Below are 25,356 nucleotides of genomic sequence, written 5' to 3'. Positions count from 1 at the left end.
ATCCAGGTTGCTGTGAAATTCATGATTTTGTTCTTTTTTATGGCTGTGTAATATTCCATCGTGTATATGTACCACATTTTAAAATCCAATCCTCTTTTGATGGACAGCATGGTTGGTTCCATGATCTTGCTATTGTGAACAATGCTGCGATAAGGCCTGATCAACTATTAACTCAATCTCTGGCCTCTCTCCCCTTTATGGAGGATGAAGGAGTGAGGATGAGAGTTCCAAGCTTCTAATCATGGCTTGGTCTTTCTGGTGACCAGCCTCCATCCTGAAGCTGTCCAGGAGCCCACTAAGAGTTGCCTCATTAAAACAAAAGATGTTCCTATTACCCAGGAAATTACGAGGAATTTAGTATTTCTGTGCCAGGAACCTGGGTCAAAGGCCAAATATTAGAACAAAAAAATTCTTCGATAGAGAGATAGATAACATAGGAAATTACAAGGGTTTTAGGAGCTTTTTACCAGGAACTAGGGATGAAGGCCAAATGCATATTTCTTTTTGTATCACAGTATCATGGTCCTGACTTCCATTTTTTTTCCTTCCCTTCTCCTCCCCATCCCCATATCCATTCAACACTTAGCACAGGCTATTTGTAGAGAAATAAATATTTGCTGAAAGAAAAGCATGAGTATTTCTAAATCTTTTTAAGTTCAGATCTCCACACTCCACTTCTTCAGGTGGGAACTCTTTGGGAGTAAAGTATGGACTTGGGTCTGGAGGCTGCTGAGAGAATACCGAAGACTACCTCTTTTACAGCATGTAGGACTAAGTAAATCTTGCTTCTAAAAAATGTATTTCAATACACATTTACTGTCTTTGAAGCTAGCAATCCTGGGTTTATGTAGGGCCAGTTATTCCCCTCTCTATTCTTCAGTTTGTAGAGGTTATGAGGGTTACATTCTTTGAGATGCAAGTTAATTTTGAAAATTAAATGGGCACAAAATGCTTCACGTGTGGACTCAAGAAGCAGGAGGTGATGTTTCTATGATGTGTCAAGCCTGAAGATTTGGGGGAAAACAAAAAACAACAAAAAACTCACTCAGTCTCTTTTGCTTACCATTGTACAAGGTGGCTGGGTGACTGCAAAGTCCAACACGATGTGCAGCAGAAGGAACTGGGAGGACTTAGTGTGGAGGGTCCCCAACCAGTGCCATCTGAGTGACTTAAAGGATGATGAGCAAGAGTTTTCAGATGGGGGTTGGAGGATGTATTTGTCTATTCTGTGTCGTTATAAAGAAATACCTGAGACTGGGTAATTTACAATGAAAAGAGGTTTATTATGGCCCACGGTTCTGCAGACTGTACAAGAATTAATCCTGGATTTATGTAGGGCTAGTTATTTCCCCTCTCTATGCCTAAGTTTGTAGAGGTTATGTGTCTGTCTCTGGTGAGCCCTCAGGAAGCTTACAATCATGGTGGAAGAGGAAGGGGAACCAGCATATCACATGATGAGAGAGGAAGCAAGAAAGAGAAAGGAGGTGCTTTCAGATGGGGGCTGGATTTTTAAACAACCAGCTTTTGTGTGCACTAATAGAGAACTTATTATCTTGAGAACGGCACCAAGCCATTCATGAGGGATCCCCCACCCCCCATGACCAAAACACCTCCCACTAGGCTCCACCCCCCAACATTTGGAATCACATTTCAACATGAGAGTTGGAGAGGACAAGTGTCCAAGCTATATCAGAAGAACTGCCGGCAGGGTACACTCAAACACAGAATGAGAGTGTGGAAGTGTGTGGTTATAATGAGGTAATCCCAAATCTGAGAGGGCTTGCATGTAATGTTTACCTTTTCCACAGAAATCACCTGGAGGGCCAGCAGGGAAAGACATTGGTTTATTAGAATTTACAGGAGGCACAGATGGCAGCAGTGCCATCAAGAATCTGAAGAATCTGTACCTCAGGGCAATATAGCAAGCAGTTTTGTAATCAAGCAAATTAATTAGTCAAATTCCTATCTGCTGTTTATGATTGCCCCCCAAGCCCTTGAATTTATCTATGAAAAATTGTGTATTTATTCTTACGTGTTTAAACTTCAGTCACCTTCAAAGTACTCTGATGCAACACATCTATCAAGATGCTTTTTTCACTACTCACAACAGTTTTGAACTCGTCAATTTGGATGCCTTTTAGTATTTCTGTCGCTTTTTGTTTCACCTCTTCCACATTGGCAAAGCATTTTCCTTTGAGGACGTTTTTCATTCGGGAAAATAAAAATGTCACTTGGGGTAAGGTAAGGTGAATAGGAAAGGTAGGGCATGGAGTTTGTGCCTTCTTTGGTCAAAAACTGCTGAATACCACCTGAATATCGATGAGTAGTGTGGTATGGGCAGGTGTATTGTCACAGTGAAAGAACCAGTCACCTGTTTGCCATAACTTGGAATGTTTCTTCCAAAATTGTGACTCAACCTTCTCAAAATTTCCAGATAAAAGCTTTGGTTGATCATTTGATCAGGAAGAACAAATTTCAAGTACAAGGGGCCAGCCCTCCAAAAAGATGATTCGGGGTTTTTTTTTGATCCCCTTCTCCTCTCCTTCCTCCGCATCCCCCCGTGTACATCAAGAGTGACAAGTACATTGCTTTCAGCTTTCCTTGGTCACCTGCATCTCATGATTCATTACTGGGAATATGAATACCGTTCAGAGACCAGCCTTGGCCAGTCCATGTCTAGGCAATACCCTACGGTAGCAGTGCATTGAGAGACACCAGGACAGGCATAAGCTGGGTCCAAGTGAAGGTGTAGAGATGGAAAGGGTTGAAGAGAGAAAGCAGAACCAGACTTGAGAGGAGGGGATGACCCTGTCTGCCGAGCTGCCTGTGGCAACATTGAGAAGTGCTTTCAGGCCTCAAAACCACACAGTGCAGCTGATCGAGTACATAAAGACTAAGCCTTCATTTAGCACAGCACCTGGCACATAGTGGGCACTTGATAGTGTCAGCTATTCTCATTCATTGCCATTTAACAGATGAGCAAACTGAGGCTAGACCATGAGGGCAGTGAGGGCAGGGACCAAATCCTTGATCACTCCTGCCTAAGTCTGACTATTGTATAGCATATTCAGTAGGCTGCTGTGGACTGAATGATGACCAGCTGACAGAGTGATGATCAGCTGACAGACTGATGTCAGTGTGTCTAGTTTGGAATATGGGCTTGAGAAGGTGGGGATTGGGAAATGGCTGCACAATTTTCCAAGCTTTGTGTGCATGTGGCACCTAAGTTTTGCCTCTCCTCTAAGCATATGACTCTGTGAAATCCTGCTTCCCCCAACCGCCAGCTTTAACATCTGTTGCTATGACCCAAAGGGAACATCACCTGTGGAGGGCAGCTTCTTTGCTGAGCAAAGCATATTGAAATCACATTTGTTATATTATTTGTACCAATTACAAAATTAATGCCCAATTGGGGGGGGCATAACATCCATAAGGGCACCTGAGTTCAAACCAGGCAAAATGAGGCCCAAACTTTACCTATATGGTGACCACTTGTATATCTAATCCTGAATTGTACCCCACATCTTTAAAATAAAAAAAAGTAATGCAATTCATTGTAGAAATTGTTAGAGATAGAGAAATGTACAAAGAAGAAAGTAAATGTAAGCACAATTTATTTCTCAGATGTGATTGTTATTGCTTGCACCGTATTCTTTTTATGAATTGTGTGTGTGAGTTTGTGTGTGTGTGTGTAAAATGTTATAGCCTCCTGTCTTCTCCTAAGAGATGATATGGATACTCCTTCAACACTTTACTACAGCTTTACTTTGAAGTAGAGTTTTCATAGCTTGGTACCATTTGTCATGTATGTGTACTGTAATTCATTCAACCAATCCCTCAGGTTATGTCAAATTTTTTTCATCATTATAAATGACACTACAGAAAATATTTTAGTTTCTTAGTAGCTACAGTTTTTTTGTACCGTGATTGTTTTCTTGGAATCAAGTATTAAATGGTAATGGCATTGTCAACACAGGTTATACCAATTTTCACTCCCACCAGCAGTTGAAAACAGAATGCTTAATAGTTTCTAGATCAACGACTTTTAAATTCTTTTGACCATAAACCAAAGTAAAAAGTATACCTTCTGTTATAAACATACATATAAGAAATTGAAAAAAGAAATGTTATGAAACAGTACTGACCTCCCTACTGTGATGTACTCTAGTACTTTCTTTTTAATGCCATTTAAAGCTAGTCATGATACTTAACTTGATTTTATGACCTGCTCATGAGTCACAGCCTGCTGTTTGCAAAACATAGCCCAGACTCACTGATCAAACAGAAAGGTCTTGCTTTGTATAGTTGAGAGCTGCAGGTCAGCAGAGTGTGTCAGTGGTGATAAAAAAGAAACTGGAGTTTCAGGGGAATGTGTTTTATAGCCCTTCTAGAAACCCAAATCTGGCTTCTGCTGAGACCAAAATCTCTGATAATTTTGTTACTACTTTGACCATTGGGACTTAATATTTTGTATTTGAAAATGTATTTGAAATGGGAAAGAGGTAAAGGTCTTTAAATGTTTCCTAAGCATTGACATGAAAAGTGATTAGTTCTTTCTGCTTGCGTGGCTTATCTGGGATCTGGGGAAGACTGGATGTGCTCAGCTGTTCTTGAGTCTGGCATAGGTGAGTTCATAATCCCAGAACTGTCACTCTTGAACTGCTCCATGGAAACCTTTGGATCCTGAGATTCTTTTTTTCTACAAACTGATGTTTTCACAACACTTGGTGATCAAGTTTGAAAACATTATCACTCTATGTTAGGAAATCATGAGAAAGTCTTGGGTTGGCTGTTTCTACAGGAGCCTTGGCAATTTGTACTTTCTTTGGGCAATAGGCTGAATGTTGCAAGAGTAATATTTTGTTGCTTAAAGAACATCCTTAGCAGTGAAGTAGATAAATGCAGAGTACAAATAGAAAGGAAGTTTTGGAATTAACTCCTATTTGAGTCTTTTAATTACTTTGTTTCCAAGGTCCAATTTTTGTCTTTACCTTTGCAGCATAGTCTGTCATTTTTGTGCATAAAACCTAGGATAAATGAGATTTTACACAAAAAATAAAACTTTCCAAAGTATAATCATTAAATGAACAATACTGGCTGGAATTTTTATAATTTATGTTCATTCAAGCACTTCATGACCTTAATGACTGTTAATTAAGAATTATTGTTAAGTATTGTTAAGTTATCTTTATGTGTGAAACAGTGTGTTCACATACTGGCATGTATCTCTGAAGGCCAGGTGATATATGGGGGGCACTGTACAGTGTGCGTAGAATTGAAAGATTTCAGCCAAATGAGCATTAGGGGACTTCTGACCAAGGTGGAGTAATAGGTAGCAGCTATGCCCTCCTAACTGAAACAAACAAAAATTGGACAATATATATGCACTAAACAGTTTGCAAGACACTGGACTTCAGGCAATGAAGGCCAGTGATCTTTGAGAGAGAGGAAATAGACCAGATGAGCTCTACAGTTGTCCTAGGTTAGTTTCTTGAGGGAATTTCCAAGCCATACCTGAGGAGGGGAACCAAGGCTGAGACCAGTGAACTCTCTGAGTTAAAGACATGAAGTTGAGAGTATAAGTAGACCAGAGCACCTAGAGTTCACAGGATAGAGTAGTGGATGGAAGAGAACTAGCCAGAACTAGAACGAGAACTAGAACTTGGAGAGCTGCAGCAGGTCCTGCTTGAATATTCAATTGAATACTGATTAGTGCATATATGTGAGGAAATGATTCAAGGATGAGTAGAAGGATTTAGGGGAACAGTGTCCAGTGTTCACACAGGACTTGGAATGGTGCCTTTTCCCACCAGCCAGTTTGGGATATCTTAAGACTCACAGTCTGAGTAAAAAGATGTTGTGCATAAAAGAATAAGGATAAGGATGACAGCAGATTTCTCACTGGAAGCAAGGTAAGTATGAAGACAGTGGAACAACATTTAAAGTACTGAAAGGAAAAAAGTCAATGTAAAATACTATATTCAACAAAATTATGTTTCAAAAACAAAGATATAATAAAGACTATCAGATTTGCAAAAGTTTTAAGAATTCATTACCAACAGATCTTTTTTTTAAATAACATTTTTACTATAAGAAATATTAGAGAAAATTCTTCAAGCAGAAAGAACATGCTACCATATAGAAATATTAATTTAAACAAGAGAATGGCCAGAACCAAAAACTAACTATATAGACAAATAGATGACTTTTCTTCTTAGAATTTAAATCTCTATAAAACATAATAGACTGTTTAAACAAACATAATAAGAATGTCATTTGCAGTTTCAAACATAAGTAAAAGTAAGATTTGTGATAACAATAGCACCAAGGCCAGGAGGGGAGAAAAAAAAAAGCTCACTATTGTGAAGTTCTTATGCTAGATGTGAAACTATATAATATCACTTGAAAATGGACTGTGATAAATTAAAGATTTATACTGTATATCATAAGGCTACTGCTAAAATAATACAACAAGGAGTTACAGCTTACAAAATAGAATTGTAACAATGCCAAATTAATCTAAAGAAAGCAGGAAAAGAGGAAACATGGAAGAATGAAGAGATTGACAACAAACATCAAGATGGTAGATTTAAACCTAACTATATTAATAAACACTTTAAATGCAAACATTCCCACGGAAAGGCAGAGATTGTCAGGTTGGATGAAAAATAAAAGCAAACTTAACTCTATGCTTCCAAGAAATACACTTCAAATATAAAAACATAAACAGGTTAAAAGTAAAAGAATAGAAAAAGATACACAATGCTAACACTAGTCAAAAGAAAGCTGGAATGACTATGTTAATATCACACAAAGTAGATTTCAGAGCAAAGACTATTTCTCAGGATAATGTCATTTCATAAGACAGAGGTCGATTCATCAAGAGGATCAAACAACCCTATGAAGCAGCTACTTTGATTATCCCCAGTTTACAGATGAGAAAACTGAGACTCTGAGCTATTGGATGGGCCCAAGCTCCCACAGAGTGCCAGGGGATTTGAAGCCTGATTTGTCTGACCCCAGAGCCCATGTTGATGTGGTGAAGCTGTGCCCAGCAGAGAAGAGTGGGAAATCACACTGGAGTGCCTGAAGAAGCTTCCCCAAGGAGGTGAAACTTAGCTGTTCTGTGTGGAATGAGCAGAAGTCACTGGCTGAATGAGACCCGTCACTCCCTGCATCTGCACACAGGTCCTGCTTCAGCTTTACAAGCCCCTTAATGTCAGGCAGTCCACCTTTCCCTAACGATGAGGCGCTAACTTCATGGGGCTTCATGAGTCTGATACCCTAGACCTGCCCTTCCTACTGATTCTCTATGTTGGTAAAAGGCAGACTTCCCCATATCAGACACAGTATGTGCAGTGGCCCAGGAGCTAGGTATGTCCTAGCCTGGAACTGTAGGGTCTCTTTGCTTTTTATCCGATTTTGTTAACAGTCATCAAACCCTTCCTGTATGTGCAGACACTGTTATAAGTGCTTTACATTGATTAACTTAGCTGATTCTCAAATTAAGTGAATGATATTATCAGTCCTACTTTAGGCAGGAACGAAACTGAGTCCAAAGAGATTAAACAACTTGCTCGAAGTTAAGTGCTAAAAAATGGCAGAGCCGGGCTTTGAACCCAGAAAAACAGTCTCCAGATCCCACGCTCCAAGCCACTCTGTTATGCAAATTGGGTTGGGCCAACATCTGCCCTTTATTCCAGAAAAATAGCTGAATTCTCCTGAATGGGATGAGCACAGATGCAACTATTCAAACCTGAGCAGGTCCCACCCTTCCCAAGCCTCAGTTTCCAGATGTCCATAGATGCCTCTCATGGAGTTGCCCAGTGGTTAGGGTTAGTTAGACTGGACCTTCCCCTAGTGAAAGTTGGCGGGTGAGACCAGACCCTTCCTTTTCTATTAGACACTTTGGGATGATTTTCTGCTGTTTCACCCTGTTGCATAGCCAAGGGAAGTGAGGCGGGATTCAGTTAAATCACTCACCCAAGCCTCCTTGGCGAGCAGGGAGAGGCTGGAACAGGAGTTGGCAAAGCCAAGTCTGCTCTTGGCACACAGCTGTGCAACATTCCCAGTGGCCAGTGCTTTGTGCTCACACATGTTCTGCATTTCAGCTTCTAATCTCAGTCTGGAAGTGGAGAATCAGACTGGCCTCATGTGGACGTGCTGAAAACCCTTTACCTGCCCACATGGAAGTGCTGCCTTTGAGGCTCTCAGTTGGCTGAGGACCTGTGCTGTTTATAATGAGGGATGGGACTTGAGCCTGGGTTGCTTCTCTTTGTTTCCCACCTTCTTGCTTTAAGGATTGGCAGGGCCAACCATGTTCTTCAGACTGTTGATATTTAGCTATACTCTCTCTTTTCCTCTTTTTCCTATGTGTAAGCAAACCTAGATTGAATTTCCTAAGCTCCTCCGAGGGTAGAATAGGGAAGACAGCCCTGCATGTTGTGTTTCTGCCTTATGTGGAGAGAGGGCATTCTGAGAGATGGGAGAGTGCCTCATCGTGGAAGGAGTGCCACTGACTTTTGTGTGGGTGGAGTCTCATGGTCAGGGCTCTGTGACCTTGGATGTTACCACAAGAAGCCATAGCCTCCTTATCTCCTAAGGCCTAGAACATGGTAGTCACACAGTAAATACTTGATTCTCCTTCTCTCCCCTTTTACTGGATGGAGTAACCGATTAAACTGCGGAATCCCAATTCTCTCCTCATCTCTTCTCGCTCTTCTTCACCATGGTCCATTAGACACCTGTGAGACCTGCCCAGTTGGGGCTTCTTTCATGGTTCTGAACCATGGAAGAAAGTCAATTCTCAGTCACTGCTGGCTCCGAAGCATCAGGGTCTACAAAAACAAGCATGGGGTCTGAATACGCCATAGGGTTCTAACGCCCTTCCACTGGGGGAGAGCTGAAACTTGGGCCCCAGCTGCTGGTCTTGGCCCTGCTCAGCCAACTTCTTAATGGGGCCCTTCTACAGTATCTCTGGGCTCTTAAATATTACCTGTGCCTGGATGCCCATGGCCATGGCCTATGCCCTTCATATTGCCTCCCTTAATACTAATACTAGAGTGTACCACTCTTGGGTCACTGTACCCCTTGCCCCATCAGTGGAGAACCTTCTCGTCTCTGCCCTGGGCTGCTTCATTTTTTTCCAGTGTGTTCCAGAATTCCACAAAGATGAGCAGAACTAGCTGAAGCAAAGTGAAGAAATAACTGTACAAAATAGAAGGATGAATCTCAGAAAAGACCTGCGACCCTGCATGATAATAAGGTTATCAGCAAGCAGACGCTGACCCTTCCTTTCACATTACACAGAAAGCTGCTGTTTGCTGCTTGGAGATGTAATCCAGCTGGGCAGTGACCGAGTGATTCTATTTAATGATTGCATAAGAGAGCACTGAAACAATTGCACATGTCTGTAAATTTTTTAAAAAGTGATGTGATGCAGAGCCCCCTACTTATTCAATAGATTCAGTCCCAAGACTAATTCCTACAGGAGATTCAACACCACCTCAGTCATCTGGCATCAACCAACCCTTGGAACAGAACCATTGCCTGAAATAAACAAAAAGGTTCTCCAAATCCCAGAGAGATATCACAAAACCCGTGTGCTGGAGGTCAAGCCTTACCCCACTCCTGAAGGAGCCTGTTGGCTTCTGCTCCTGTACTAACACTCACAATGGCTCCTGGTCTCCCGGAACTGCAGAGGAAGAGTAGAGGGACTGTGAATGCAGGCAGCTAAGAGCACTCAGGAGCACCTGCTGGGGACCAGAGAAGATCCAAAATAACTATAAAAACAAACAAACAAAACAACAAAAACCAGACCCCAAATCCAAGAGCACAGTGGACTCCAAATGGGAATCAAAGCTCACCCGGAATACAGAAGCCTCAAAGCAGAGCAGGCTCTGTGCAGAAAGGCAGGCTGGGAGGGACAGTTGCTTGAAGTCAGTCCTCCATCCTGGATACTGCAGACTTACTATTCTGGAATAAAATAGATGGTTATTTGTTTAAATACTCAGCTTCTCACAGCAATGCCCTGGACACATACCTTTCAAAACAGACCAGTAGGTCAAGTTGACTTAGATTTGATGTGGCAGAGGCCATGTTGCTTCCCATCCAATTTCTTAAGAAGAAACAGAGCCAAGAAAAATCCTGGCTGGTGCCTGGGTTACATGTTGCTCCAAGTCCAGCTGGCTAGGATTGCACATGTGGGCAGGACGGGGGCGATCTGGGTTTCACCATAATGCTAGGTGACTACATGGCAGGTGGAAGGGATTTAGGCACCACCCATTCTCAGAGAAGGTGCAAGGCTGGATTTGGTAAATCTCCCCAGAAGGGTCTGCCTGGGGTCCAAGTGTTAACATGGCTCCCACGTAGAAGGGTCTTCTCAGTTGTTACCATGACAACTTGATCAGCCAGACTTTGCGTAGTCCTAGCCTCATTTTTCTAGGGCACCTCCCAGTTTCTGACCAATTCCCTTCTTTTTTTACTTCATTAGTCAGAGATCTCTTTCTCTGGAAGGGTGGAGGGGCTTCAGGAAGAATCCCTGAGATTTTAGGACTGTGGATTAAAACCTTAGCTTCTCGTCTCCTCTGCTGTCAGTTCCTGAACATTCCACTGACCGCGACCTTTTTGGCTGTAGGGATTTACAAAGACAGCACAGTAGAAATCACCTTGTGATTATAAATGATTCAACTTTGAAAGAACCTTGCTCCAAGATTAGAGGAATCAGTTCTTGTTTTTCAAAGACGTTTTCATTTTTTTGACTCCCTGATATTCTCCAAGTCCCTTCCAGGAAAAGTGCTAGGGGCCTGTGTAGATGCTGCTTCCTTTAATCTTCCAATAGTCCTGTGAGTGGAAATTATTATCCTTATGGTTTTCCCATGAATGGAAGAACGAAGACCAGAGGTGAGATGTTATTTCCTCAAATCTAACAAAAGGCAAAGGTTCTAACTTGGACCTTCCAAACCTCGAGGCTATTGTCTCTAATTTAGGACCTCCTCTTCCCTCCCCCGGCCCCACCACCCTTTTTTTGGCAGGGTGGAAGGTGATACCTTTGTTCCCTGGCCTTCTGGGTTCTGTGTTAATGAATGTTCTGCATTTAGCCCTCATTTAACATAATCCATGGCTTTCAAACAAGACTCTGTCTTTGAATTTTAAATCTGTGGTCACTGGAAAAAATTGCTCCCCGGTGAGAAAGACTGTATGTCATCTTTGTGAGTGTCTTATGTTAGCAGGTCCTATCTTGTCAGGCAAATTAGAGGGGGAGAGCAGCAGGCAGTAAAACTGACCCTCGTCACTGATAAAGAAAAGAGAGATTGCTAAAATGATCTAAGGATAATCTATTTTATTGGCAACGTTCCTTTGAAAGTGTCAGCCCAAACTTCTTAAGGGCATAAACAAGGCGATTATAAATTTCATATAGGATGGATAGCATCCAGACATATGAGGGAATAATGGTTAGAGCTGGCATTGATCCTGGGTCAATTTGCCAAATTATGAATCTCCTGTATGTTTTTTATCTTTCTTATTTTCTACTCCCTTGAGATAGTTCATAACTCTCCAGAAGGAGTCACCTCATATCACAGCAAGATAACAAGAAGAAGGAAGGAGGGGAAATGAAACTTCACCAGTTGACTTTTGAATTTGTGATCATCTTAGTTACGATTCTTTTGGATGCAAGTAAGGGAGCTCCAGTACAAACTTATTTAAGCACCAAAGGAGAATCCATCTGAGAGGGATGGAGGGGGAGGAGAAGAGAGAGAAAGAGAGAGAGAGAGAGAGACTAGAATGACTAGAATCTAGGTCTCGTGAGAACCAGGAACTGAAAAGGGATCTGGAGTCAGGCATCTCGACTGGAGATCTCGCCATCTCCTGGGACCCACAGTCTCAGTCTAGGCATCTCTTGGTGTCTCTTCATTCCTGATCTTGTTTGCATTTGTGACTACCCCTTGACTATGGAACTTATAGCATTTCTTTTCTTTTAATAGAGAGACAGGGTCTTGAACTCCTGGGCTCAAGTGATCCTCCCACCTTGGCCTACTAAAGTGCTGGGATTTAGGCGTGAACCACCGTGTCTGGCCAGCATCTCCTTTCTAGCTACACTCTGAGACAGTCTCTCGCAGATCCAATGCTGAATCCTCGTCTCATTTGGAGTTCTTCCCAACTCAGTCATTTCTGGCTAGAAAATAGGGTCATGTATCATGAACATGCATGCTGAGACCCCTTCTCTATGGGTGCTGAGACAGTTTTCAGAGAGCAGCAGCTGAGCTGGTATCATAATATACTGTATATAATAACTTTTATAATGTTTTCTAGCACTTTGTAGCTGGTGTATAGAAATGGAGTTTAACTTTGTATATTGATCTAATATCCAACATCCTTATTAAATTGTCACATTCTTTCTAATAATCTGTTTATAGTTCTTTAGGGTTTTCTATGAAGAGAATCATATCATCTGTAAAAATGATAGCTTTGCCCCTTCCTTTGTAATTTTTACACATGTTTCTTTGCCTGTATTATTAAAGTGGCAAGGACTTCCAGTGCAACAGTTAAGGTAACAGCCACCTGAATTTTATTCTTTACTTTAAAAGAAGTGTGTTTACTGTTTCACCTTTAAGGATATTATTTGGCATAGGTGTTTTGCAGATATTCTTTATTATATTAAGGAAAATAAATCTGTTTTACTTTTAATTTATAAAGAAGATGTGTGTATGTATGCTCTTTTTTTGGATGGTTTTTACATCTGAATGTATTTGAATTTTATGAAATTGCTTATGCTCATTTATCTTATTGAGATAATTGTACCTTTTTCTCTCTTTAGTCTGTTACTGTGGTGGATTTACGTTAACATAATTTCCAGTGTTATACATCTTGAGTTTTGGGATATATACAACTTAGTTGTGGGGCCTGTGTGTGTGTGTGTGTGTGTAATACACTGCTGATTTTGTTTGCTAATATTTGTTTAGAATTTTTCCATCTGTGATCATGAGTGAGGTTGGCTTCTGTTATTCCTTGCTAAGAGTTGCCTTATCTAGTTTGGATGTCCAAGTTTTGCCGTCTTCATTAAACGACTTCGGGTGTTCCTTCTTTTTATATTTGCTGCAAGAGTTTGTATAGAATTGAATGATCTGTTCCTTGAGTATTTGGTACAAATATCATATGGCAATATAATGGTTGTGGTTTCTTTCTGAGAACATTTAAAATGATTAATTCTATTTCTTTAGTGGTTGTAAACTATCCAGGTTTTCTATTTCTTCCTGAATCTGTTTGCTCATTTATATTTTTCTAGCAGTTTGTCCATTCCTTCTTAGTTTTTAAGTCATAAAGTTCATGATGCCCTTTATCTCTTAATCCTTGCTGCATCTGTAGCTGTGCCCCTTTGCCATTAGTAATATTGTTCATTTTTCCCATCCTCCTTCTCTCTTTATCTATTTTTTTTTTTCAAATAATAAGCTTTTGGCTCTGTTGATTCTCTCCACTGTATCTAGTTTTTCTATTTCATTGATTCTTTATTATTATTTTTTTCTATTTTATTTGGGTTTATTTCTCCTGGTCATCCTATAGGATCTTAATTAGGGTGTTATCTTATTTTCCCAATTTCTCTTTTTCTATCATAAACACTTCAAATTATAACCTTTCTTTTTAAATACTGCTTTGAACATATCTACCATAATTTAATATACAAAATTTTTAGTTTAACAAGTCTAAGCTTATTTTAATTTCTGTAATAACTTATTTGGACCCATGAACTAGTTGTGTATGTTTTCCAATTTCCTAGCATTTAGTATTTAATGATAATAATAGCCAGCATTTGTTGGATTCTTAACTATGTGTCTGGCACCAGTTTTCACACTTTACATCAATTCACATAACTTCTCACAACAACCCTATCAAGTAGGACTGTTCTTGACCCCAATGTATGTGAAAAATGGGAAACCGAGAAATTAAGCAATTTGTCTGAGATCACACAGCTCCTGAGCTGGTAGAGCTAAGATTCACACCCAAGTCATTTGGTTGGGGTGTATAACTACTGTACAATACCAACTTTTTTTAGTTACTGTTCTTATTGTGATAAAAAAATAATTTATTGTTGTATTGATTTTTCCACTTACTTTTATCAAAGTCAGAGAAAATAGCCAACATGATACGTATTTTGGGGGAATTTATTATGGCCTACTCTGTGAAAGCATGGTTAGCGTCCATGTGTGTTTGTGTGTTTCATAGAAGTGTGTCTTCTGTAACTGGATGCAGAGTTTCAAATGTGATCAATATATCAAGATTATTAATGGCATTATTCAAATATTCTCTATTTTTACTGAGGTTTTGGTTTGTCTGACCTATTAGTTATTTATGGATATTACTAAAATCTCCTACAGTTAAGATAGTTTTGCCAGTCTCCTTTGAATTCTACCAGTTCCAGTCTCATTATTTTGAAGTGATTAGGTATTTACAAGTTTAGAATTGTTATGTGTTCCTAGTGATTTGAGTCTTTGATTCGAATATAGTGACTCCCTTTATCTCAAGTAATGTCTTAAAATCTATTTTGTCCAATATTAATACAAGGACAGAAACTTCCATTTGGTTGTTATTTACCTATTATGTCCTTATACTTTTAACTTTTCTGTTTTATTTTGTTTCTTTTATGTTTTTTGTAAACAATATTTATATGTTTTTAAAATGCAATTTATCTTGACAATCTCATTTTTATCTGTTTAGTCTAAGTATTTATTGTCATCATGGAAATATTTGAATTCATGTCTTCAACTTAACTCTATTTTCTATTTGTTGTGTCTTATCTCTGCTTATTTGGACTTATAACTTTAAATTTCTGATTTTTTTTTTCCTTTTCATTTTTTTCTTCTTCTAGTTTTTACTCTATTCATGCTCATTTTGTACCTACCCTAGAAATTTTAACATGCACATTTATCTTACAAAGTTTAAAGTTAATTATTAGCTTTCTTTTTTTCCAACAATGTGAGAGCTTAGATTGCTTTAACTAAACATGAGCTCCCACCTTCTAAACTATTGTTGTCCACTGCTTCAGTACATTTTTAATCCCACAAATTAGACATTGTACTTACTATTATATGGAACCAGTGTTTTTTTAAGAGTTACAACCTTTTACCAATTTATTTGCTCACAATTTCCTCTTGTATCTTTTGTCATTTTTCTTGTTCCTGGAGTACTTTCTTCTATGTACCATTTAGTGTGGCTCTGTAACTTTCATGTGTGTTTCATGAAAGTTAAGTGTAGAATTCATAGTCAAGGGTTATCTTCTCTCCACACTTTGAAGTTTTTACTATCCCTGGATTCCCTTGTTGCTGAGGAACCAGCTATCTATCTGATTGTAATTTCTCATGGCAATCTGTTTTTTTTCTTTCTCTGCTTCTAAGGTATTTTATTTGTTTTGGTGACCTGTGGTTTCACTGCAATGTAAGTATGAATTTGGTTTTACTTTTCCTTTTGGGGTTCATTTGAGCTTACTGAATATGTGGATTTTTGTCACTCAAAAATCCTGGAAAATTTTAAGCAATTGTCATTTTGAATATTGCTTCTCCATGTTGTGATCTTTATTTTATCACCTAGGCGTTTTAGGTTAATATCAATATCTGCTGCCTCTGCAGTTTTGATTCTGTTGATTGTTCTCTCTTCTGCTTATCCTTTATTTTCCTTTGTGTTTTGTGATTTTTTTTTCCCCCAAGATCTTTGGAACTTTATTTGAGTAGTTCTTTCAGGCCAGAGAGTGTCTGCATTTGCTTTGCAAGATGCCTGGCGAGCACAACCCAGGACCACTTTACATGGACTCCCCTACTTAGGGCTTCAAGGGCCTCAAAGGAGTTATGGAATCTGTCCCCAGAGCCAGATGAAGACAGGCTACAGTCAGAAATTCTACAGAGATTCTCCCTTCTTCCCACAGCCAGAGCTGAGACTAGCATATTTTCTCATTGTCTTCTGAATGGGAGATGACATTTGCTTATTTCACCCCTGGTAAGCATCATTTTTCAGATGAGCAGATTTTTGTAGGTATCTTTATATAACCTGCTACTAGGCCTCAACACCTGCTCCCTCTTTAGAGTCAAGTTGCTCATCGTGTTCAGCTTCAGAGTATTTTTCTCTGGTTAAACATACCTTGAAATGATTTTATCAGGCATATTTTCAGTAATTTCTACTGGCGAGTTTTAAAAATAACTTCTCATCTTCTGTATTGCCAGGACTGATGTCCCAAGCATTAGCTGGCTTCCCCTTCTCCGTGCCACCTGAACAGTTTTTGTCAAGTTACCATGGATTCCTTTCAACTCAGTCGAAAGGACTGTTCTTGGTCCTTGACTGTGTGAGCTCTCAGCAGCATTCATTATGGTAGACATTCCCTGTTCTTTGCTTTCAGGACACCAGTCCTCACCTTTCTCCCTGCTTGTCTTCTCAGGCTCCTCTGCCTGACCATTCCAAGTTGGCATTTTCCACAGCATCACCCTGGTTCTCTCCTCTCTGTGCCCATACTCCCTTAGTGGTTCTATCCCTTTCTGAGATTCTAAATACCTCTATGGTGAGAAGAGGATGATCTCATTTACATTTTCCTCCCTGAGGTCTTCTCCATCTCTAGAATCTTGGATCTAACTTCCATCTTGGCTGGTCCACTGGGATGGATGTCTCCCTGATTCTCACATCTGACATTTGTAGCTATGAATGCTTGGTCTTTCCCCATAAACAGACCCTTTTCTAGGGCGCTCCACACCGTCAACACCACACCATCCACCACTCTCTTTCCCAGCTCCTTGCCAAGCCCTTCACCCTCTGTCTCTGTTCCACCGTGCTCCTGTCCCCACATGCAATGCGGTAGCCCCAAATCTGAGACAGCTTGTGTGTAATGTTTCCCTGTTCCAAAGAAGTCACCCAGTGGTCCAGCAGAGAAAGACTTTGGTTTATTAAAACGTAAGAAAGTCATCGATGGCGGCAGGTTATGAAGACTCCTCACCTCAGGGCAGTATAGCAAGCAATTTTATAATCAAAGCAATCAAGTTAGTCCTTCCAATTCCTATCCAGTGTGTACAATTACACTGATGAAGAGTGACAGTTACGTTGTTTTCAGCTTTCACCTGAATCCCCTGACTCACTACTGGCGTTATGCATATCTTTCAGAGACCATCCGTGGCCAGCTGCTGTTCCCTGAGGGAGGAGGAAGCTGGGTATAGGGGGAAACAGTCACTCTCCGGACAATATCTAGCACCACACCACCAGCTGGTCCAGCACTCTCTTTCTGCCCCCTTCCTCCCCCATCTGTGCTCCATTCAGCAGCTATAGTCATCGTTTAAAATCACACGTCATCTTACTCCAAAACTTAGAATTTATTTTTGACTTTGTTGCAACCAAACTAACAAAATAAATCCCCAGCTGGCGCCTGAGGCCTGAGTAACTTGACCCCTGTTTGCCCCCAACCTTCCCTTTGGGTCACTCTCTCTCACTCACCAGCTCCAGCCCAGCTTTCTTTCCAAGCCCTGGCCATTCTGTGCCCCTTCATGCCTCAGGGTGTTTGCACATGCGGCTCTCTCAGCTGGAGCAAGCATTCTCCCATTCCTAGCTTGGCTGAATGCCCTATTTTAAGGTTCCAAGCTTAACAAGCCCTCTCACAACCTTCTCTGACATTCAGATTGGAGGATGTCACTCTTGCTATTTGTTTTCTCACAGAATTCCTGGTCTTTTCCTTTCTGAAACTTGCTACAAATTTTTAATTACTTATTATATTTGTCTACCTGGCCAATGCCTGTCTCTCTCATGAGGACAGAACCATGGTTGTGGTTCATAATGGTTAGCATAGCACCTGAGACGTAGGGAACTTTAACATGCACTGGTATGCATTTGGTGACGGAATCTGTAAAAGAACTCCCTTCTTCCCATTCTCCCTAGTGCAGGCCCAAGAGTATAGGACAGCAGCAAAGGGTGGCGGGGCAGGACTACTTGTCATTATTTCTGCTGGACCCTGAATTCTGGATTCAGAAGACCCAACCCAGATCTCACCTTTCCTTCCAGGAAAGATTGCAGTGACTCTCCATACACCTAGCCCCCCTCCCATATGGGCTCTCCACCACCAGGATGGTGGGGGTATATAGACATAAAGTCAATGCAACGCCAAGACACAGTTCCTCCTCCTGGTTGGCGGGTCAGTCTCTCTATTTTTAATTGGTATCTCCTAACGAAGAAGGTAAGATTGACTTCATCTGTTTCTTCTTCTTCAAATTAATAAAATCTGCCCTCAATTTGTTTAAAAAGGGGGAAGGAAACCTGTTCCTAGTTTGTTCTGATACATTTATTAAATGTAATCATACACAGTAAAAACTTCAGCGATGTTAAAAACAGCAGGAAAATATTAAACTTTCCATGTACAAAGATTGAATCATAAAGTATGTTTCATGAAATGGGACACAACCTTAATGACACTCACAATTAGCTGCTAAGAGGCTCGACGTAACCCAGAAGGCGGAGAGCAGAGGGAGGCGTCTGTGAAGCGTGCTCTTTCTTCACGGAGCTGAGGTTCTGGGCTGCCTCACCCTCTGAGGATTCTGCTGGCTTTGGGAACACGGGCTTAGAGTTCCTCCTGTCTAGTCCATGTTTCTTTCTTTCTTAGGGGTAAAGTAAGCTCATGGAAAATATTACTCACTCCTTTCTGGATGAAACCTGTTCCTTCCCCCACCCCTCTCTTTTTTGCTATCCCCTCAACCACTCCACTAAGAATATACAAGCAAAGGGTCCTGCTCAGGAGTTCAGTGTGGAAAGAAGAAAAACGTCATTTTGGTTTTTTTTCTCCTTTGTTTCTCATCAACTTTATTGACATGCAATTTACATACGGTAAAATTTATCTTTTTTAGTTCAGGTTCCATGAGTTTTGACAAATGCATAGCCATGTAACCACCACTGCTATCAAGATAGACTATTTCCATAGTGTCCCCCCAAATATTTTGTGTCTCTTTGTAGTCAATCGCTGCTCTTCACCTTCAGCTCCTGGCAGCCACTGATCTGTTTCTGTCCCTATAATTTTTCCTTTTCTAGAATGCCATGTAAATAGATTATACAGTATGTAGCCTTTTACCTCTGGCTTCGTTCAGCTAGCATAATGCATTTGTGATTCATCCGTGTATCTGTCATTCTGTTCCTTTTTTTTTTTTAACTTTTACAAAATTTTTATTGTAAAGATGTGGGGTACAATTCAGGGTTAGGTATACAAACATTGATCATGCAGATACCCTTGTTAATGAAGTATGCCCCTCCCTCCCCTAGCAGTTTCCCTCAACTGCCAATTCACCCCCCCAACAGTTTCCCATTACTGCCAGTCACTTTCTTATAGCATTATAATTGTTCAAGATCATCTTATGAGTGACAACATATGGAACTCTGTTCTTTGTTTCTGTGATAAATCACTGAGTGTGATAGACTCCAAATCCATCCGGGTTGCTGCAAAGTCCATATATTTGTCGTTCTTTATCATCCACTTGTTTTCTTTTTTTTTTTTTTTATAATCGATATTTTTTATTTTGATATTGTGGGGTACAGTCAAGGGTTAAGTATACAAATATGCTTCATTCAGGCCCCCTTGTTGATACTTGGTGTCTCCCCATCTCCAGATAGATGTTTACTACCATTAGTCCCATCTCCCCCCCATAGTTTCCCAACACTGTCAGTCATTTTCTTATAGTAGTGCATTGGATGATCAAGGTCCACTATATGAGTGAGAATATGTGGTAGTCACGATGCAACCATAAAAAAGAACAAAATCATGAATTTTGCAGCAACCTGGATGGAGCTAGAGTCTATAATACTAAGTGACCTCTCACAGAAACAAAAACGTCATTTTGTAATGAAAACCTAAAGTGCTACCGAGTGCCTTGAGAGGATGGCTTAGAAAAGGATTTCCTCGACTCCAAAAGGGTTGTTGGTGTAGGAAAAGCAGTTAACGTTGATATATATCTGGTCACGAACAAACAAGATTTGAGATAACACTTAACATACATGCTCTATCAGTGTGCTAGGGCTGCCATACACAGTACCATAGACTAGATGATTTAAACAACAGAAATGTATTTTCTCCCAACTCTGAAGGCTGGAGATCTGAGATCAGGACGTGGGAAGAGGCCTCTCTTCTTGGCTTGTTGATGGCCATCTCCCACCTGTGTCTTCACGTGGTTGTCCCTCTGTGTATATCTATGTCCTAATTGCCTGTGTATGCCTGTGTCCTAATCTCCTCTTCTTATAAGGACACCAGTCACATTGGTCTAGGGCCACCCAATTACCTCATTTAACTTTAATTACCAATGTAAAGGTCCTAATTTGAAATACAGTCACATTCTGGGGAACTGGGGTTAAGGACTTTAACATCTACATTTTGGGAGAACACAAGTCAGCCCATAATACACACACACACACACACACACACACACACACACACACACACACACCCACACCCCCACACCCCTACACACACTCCCTATACTTTTTTTATAGTCCTCTCCAAAGCAAATTTTTGGTTTTACTTTGAAATATATCAAGGGCCAAATGATCAGGCCCTGCAGTGAAGAGATTCCCAACAGAGACACACAGGGCAAGAGTTCCCCCATCCCCAAGGGGCTTCGGCAGCTGCATGTCAGCCCTGGAAGACCTGGTAGGTGACACAAGAGCCAGGCCTTAAGCAGAGCCGCCTATGACGGCTGGAACAACCATGGCTCATTTGGAGTCCCGCATGCTGTAATCAGAAACACCTCGGCTGAGAAAGATGGGCTGTGCTTTCCACTCGACCCCCATGGCTCTCATTCTGTCTGCAGCCCCAGGTGGACATAGCAGCTGGAGAATTGCATGTGTTGTGACAGCCTTCCTGCTGAGTGGGCCTCTGTGGCACCCTGGGGAAAGCCAAGACAATTCTGGGGCTTGGCAAAATGAAACGGAATCCCCTGGGGAGGGAGGAAGCTCTGTGGCTCCCAGATGTAGGAACAAACCCCATGACTGTCGTGGGGGTGAAGAACAGGAAATGCAGCCATGGTTATTTCCCCAGAATACTTTAGACTTTCTTGGAAAATGCCATGGGAGGGAGTATCTTCCTTGGCATCCTGGGGCACTAAGGAGGTTGTTCTTCTTTCTGGGGAGAAGCAAGTTCTTACCAAGGACAGCTGACTCTGGGAGGGTTGTGCTTAAGAGAATGCTCATAGGTTTTCATTGCTCCGAGGGTGAGGGCGGCAGGACCCTATAAGTCCAAGCTTCTATGACTCCTGTGGCCATTTTCAGAAGAGAAGCAGTTCCCCAGGCACTCATGATACCTGGAGATCTGAGTGTATGACTGTCCATGGGCCTGTGTGGCTTGAACATTTTGGTAGGGGCAAAACTTGTCATCCCTTATTCAGAGCTAAAGTGCCAACTGCGAATACCCCTGGGAGAAGCAACAGGGCCGTGGCCTTGGTTATGACTGACTTAGGCAGGAGTGACTTGTGGAAGTGGATTTGGACAGTGGGAAAGACTGGAGATTTCATAGGGCTAACAATGGATTGGAAGAAGAAGAGGGGTGCAGAGGCCTTCAGGAGGGGAAGGATCTGGGGCCAAACAAAGACAAGCTTTGCTTCCTTCACGTTCTGCTTGGGGCTGAACCCACTTTCTCTTGTGCGGCGAATTCTCCAACTTGTGTGCAGTAAAACTGTCAGGACATTGGAAATGAACAGCAGCCTACTGCCATTTACATAAGATTTAGGAAGTTAAAAAAAAAAGGAAGAAGTAGCTGAGTATGAATTTATGCTGCAGAGTATTTAATGATATTAAGATGCAGAGTTTGCAATTTTAGATTTTTGTGTTGCCTCCCAAGAATTTTTGGAGTATACTTGCTAAGTTTCAGAAGGGTTGTCGGGATGGTGGAAGGTATCATTCAGCTGTGTATGGTAAAATATACTCACTAATACCTTAACATTCATTAGAATTCATACGATTTGGGAAAAAAGAGGGAAAAAAATCAGTATACTATATTGAAACATTATGGAAGAAATATGACATGACTGTTTTCAAACTTTGTTTGCTACACTAGTGAAGGCAACAACGTGGAGGCAACGTTATGGACGACTCTGGCTCTTGTGTTAGCTACGAGGTCTTCCAGGATTGACACGTGGTTACTGAAGCCCCTTCTTGGGGGTGGGGGGACTCTCTTGCCCTGCGTGTCTCTGTTGGGAATCTCTTCAGTGCCAGACCTGATCATTTGGCCCTTGGTATATCTCAAAGTAAGACCAAAAATTTGCTTTGGAGAGGACTAAAAAAGAATTTACAGGGAGTGTGTGTGTGTGTGTGTGTGTGTGTGTGTGTGTGTGTGTGTGTGTGTTATTGGCTAACTTGAAGTCTCCCAAAATGTATATGTCAAAGTCCTTAACCGCAGTTCCCCAGAATGTGACTGTATTTCAAAATAGGACCTTCACTAGTTGTAAAAATAATATTTATGGAACAAAAGTTAATGGTGGTTATCAGAATTCTATGTTGGTTATTCGGGTAGGAGAAATGTGGTTATTTTCTTCTTTTCAATTTTCTGTATATTTTTTCATCTCAGAGAAAATATTAGTCCTGTATAATGATGGAATTCAATTTTAAAATATGTGGGTTTTTTTTTTCTTTTTTTTTTCTGCATTAGGGTTACATGATGGAAAACCGAATCTCGGGCTTAAAGTGCGATACAGATGTGTTTGTAACTTTTGAAGGTGACAACGTTGTGATGCTTCAGGTAAGTTTCAGGAATTTTTTTTTAGCAGCATAATTTTGAAGATAAAGAGTTATTCAGAAATCTGAAGTGTCTCATACATTTTATCAATATCGGATGGCTTTATTTAATTGGCAGGTGCTTTCCATTTGGCACTTGATATATGTAGTAGCTGAAAAGGGGATTAAATTATTTTTCTCTTAGCTGATCTTTGATGTTGAATTACATCTTTTTAGTTTAAGAAAACTACTTGTACATATTGAACAAGATTTTTCTACTGAGTAGGCTATTCTGCAAGTGTGTGTAAGACCCCAGAAGGTGAATTGGCAAAAAACATCAAAAGCTAACTTACAATAAGAGGGCAACTGATCAGCCTTACCAACAATCAAATGGAAGCATATTAGAACATACTTCCATACTGTTTTATTTTCTCTATCAAATTGGCTCATATTTAAAAGTGTGTTGAAGTCCCCATGAGGGTGAAGACACTAGGAATACCTTGCATGTTGCCAATGAACTGTGTGTGATTCTACTTCCGAGACTCTATTCTAAGGAAATCATCTGAAATACAGAAAATGTTAAGGTACAAGCATTTTCCCCAGTGCATTATTTATTATAGCAATAATGCTGGAATCTAAATCTTCAACAATAGGAAAATGATGATACTGCATAAATCATGTTCTGGCCACTCAGTGGGGAAATTATATAGCTTTTAAAATTGTACTTCCAAAGAGTTTTGCTTATAACAAAAAAATCAAAAACTTATGGTAAGTAGGAATGATACATGTTCTAAGAAATGCATTGTTGGGTGATTTTGTAGTTGTGTGAGCATCGTAGAGTACACTTGCACAGACCTAGATGGCATAGCCTACTACACACACAATAGGTAGAGCCTATTGTTCCTAGGTTACAAACCTGTGAAGTGTGTTACAGTACTGAATACTGTAGGCAACTGCAACACAGTGTTTTGTTTGTTTATTGATATTATATATATATAATATTTTTACATATGGATGAGGTACATGTGATATTTTGTTACATGCATAGAATGTGTAAGGATCAAGTTAGGCTATTTAGGATCCTCACCTTGAGTACAAGGTCTGACAAAGTTCACGAACTCATCCTAAAAAAGTGCTACATACCTCATTGCTGAACATCACTATGGTCACCTTTGAAGTACTCCCCTTGGGAAGCTATGCACCGACATCAGTGCCTAGTCCACTTGTCAAAGCAATTTGGGAACTCTTTTTCTGGAATGGCCATCAGAGCTGTCATTGGATTACCTTGATGTCCTGAATGTCATCAAAATGTCTTCCTTTCAATATTTCCTTCATCTTTTGGTAAAGAAAAAAGTCACTTGGGGCCAGATCAGGTAGGTAAGGGTGTTCCAATATGGTTATTTTTTGTTTACTGGCTAAAAACTCACTCACAGACAGTGCTGTGTGAACTGGGTATTGTCATGATGCAAGAGATCCTTTGGGACTATTTTTGCACACACCTTCCTCATGCCAAGATTTTCAGTTAAAATTTTCCTGTTGCTCTATTGATGTTTATTTGGTCTGCTATGCTTCTCATAGTCAGCCAATGATTTTGATGTGCAATTTGATGAATTTTTGCAATAACTTCATCAGTTCTGTTTGTTACTGGTCGTCCTGACCTCTCTTCATCAGTGACACTTTCTCTCCCCTCAGAAAAACATTTAATCCATTTGTACACTGCTGTTTTCTTCATGGCATTATCCCCATAAGCTTGGATTAACATGTCCCTGATTTCGCTTCCACTCTTGCCAAGTTTAAGAAGAAATTTGATGTTTATTAGTTGCTCGAATTCGAACTCTAACATTCTCATGACAACAGCTTTGATGGCCATTCCAGAAAAAGAGTTCCAAAAATGCTTTGACAGGTGGACTCAGTATGGTGTTGGTGCATAGCTTCCCAAGAGGACTACTTTGAAGGTGACTGTAAGTGATATTCAGCAATGAGGTGTGGAACACTTTTTCTACACTCCAAGATTAAATAATCTGATAATATAATATCCAAATACATTGGATGCAATAGAAAAAAATCAATTGTCATAAAAGAACAAGCAAATCACAGCTTAAATGATAAAACAAATAGACGTGAATAACAAGAAGAATCAGATGTTGGAATTATCTGACAAGAATTTTAAAGAACCCATCATCAGAGTGCTTCAAGGTAATTACAAATACTTTTGAAACAGTTTTTTTTTTTTCAAAAGAAAAATATCAGCAATGAAATAGAAGACATAAAAAGGGACTACATAAGCCAGGCTCAGTGGCTCAGCCTATAATCCCGTGCCTTTGGGAGGCTGAGGTGAGTGGATTGCCTGAGCCCGCGGGTTCGAGACCCGCCTGGGCAGAGAGACCTCATCTCTACAATAAATCAAAAAATCAGCTGGGCGTGGTAGCACATGCCTGTAATTCCAGCTACTTGGAAGGCTGAGGCGGAAGGATTGCTGGAGCCCAGCAGATCGAGGCTGCGGTGGCCGGGAGCGGCCACTGCACTCCAGTTTGGGCAACAGAGTGAGACTCCAACTCAAAAAAAAAAAGAAAAGAAAAGAAAAGAAAAGGGACTACATACAAATAGCAGGATTGAAAAATACAATAACTGAAATAAAACTTGCAGTATAGCCCC

General features: G+C 40.5%; 1 protein-coding gene across 1 annotated transcript in view; it reads left to right on the top strand.

The window, feature by feature from the left end:
- Positions 1-25,356, top strand: part of ACOXL (acyl-CoA oxidase like) — a gene marked incomplete at its 3' end in the record, with an annotated part of 406,243 nt that overhangs the window by 228,213 nt on the left and 152,674 nt on the right. Inside the window, exon 13 of the mRNA XM_021710927.1 lies at positions 22,637-22,726. Coding sequence (XP_021566602.1) covers positions 22,637-22,726 — 90 coding nt within the window. The remainder of the gene's footprint in view (positions 1-22,636; positions 22,727-25,356) is intronic.

This window comes from Carlito syrichta, unplaced genomic scaffold (assembly GCF_000164805.1).
Source record: "Carlito syrichta isolate Samal-C Ts95f unplaced genomic scaffold, Tarsius_syrichta-2.0.1 Scaffold301652, whole genome shotgun sequence".
Taxonomy (NCBI): domain Eukaryota; kingdom Metazoa; phylum Chordata; class Mammalia; order Primates; family Tarsiidae; genus Carlito; species Carlito syrichta.
This window is presented reverse-complemented; position numbering and strand designations above follow the sequence as displayed.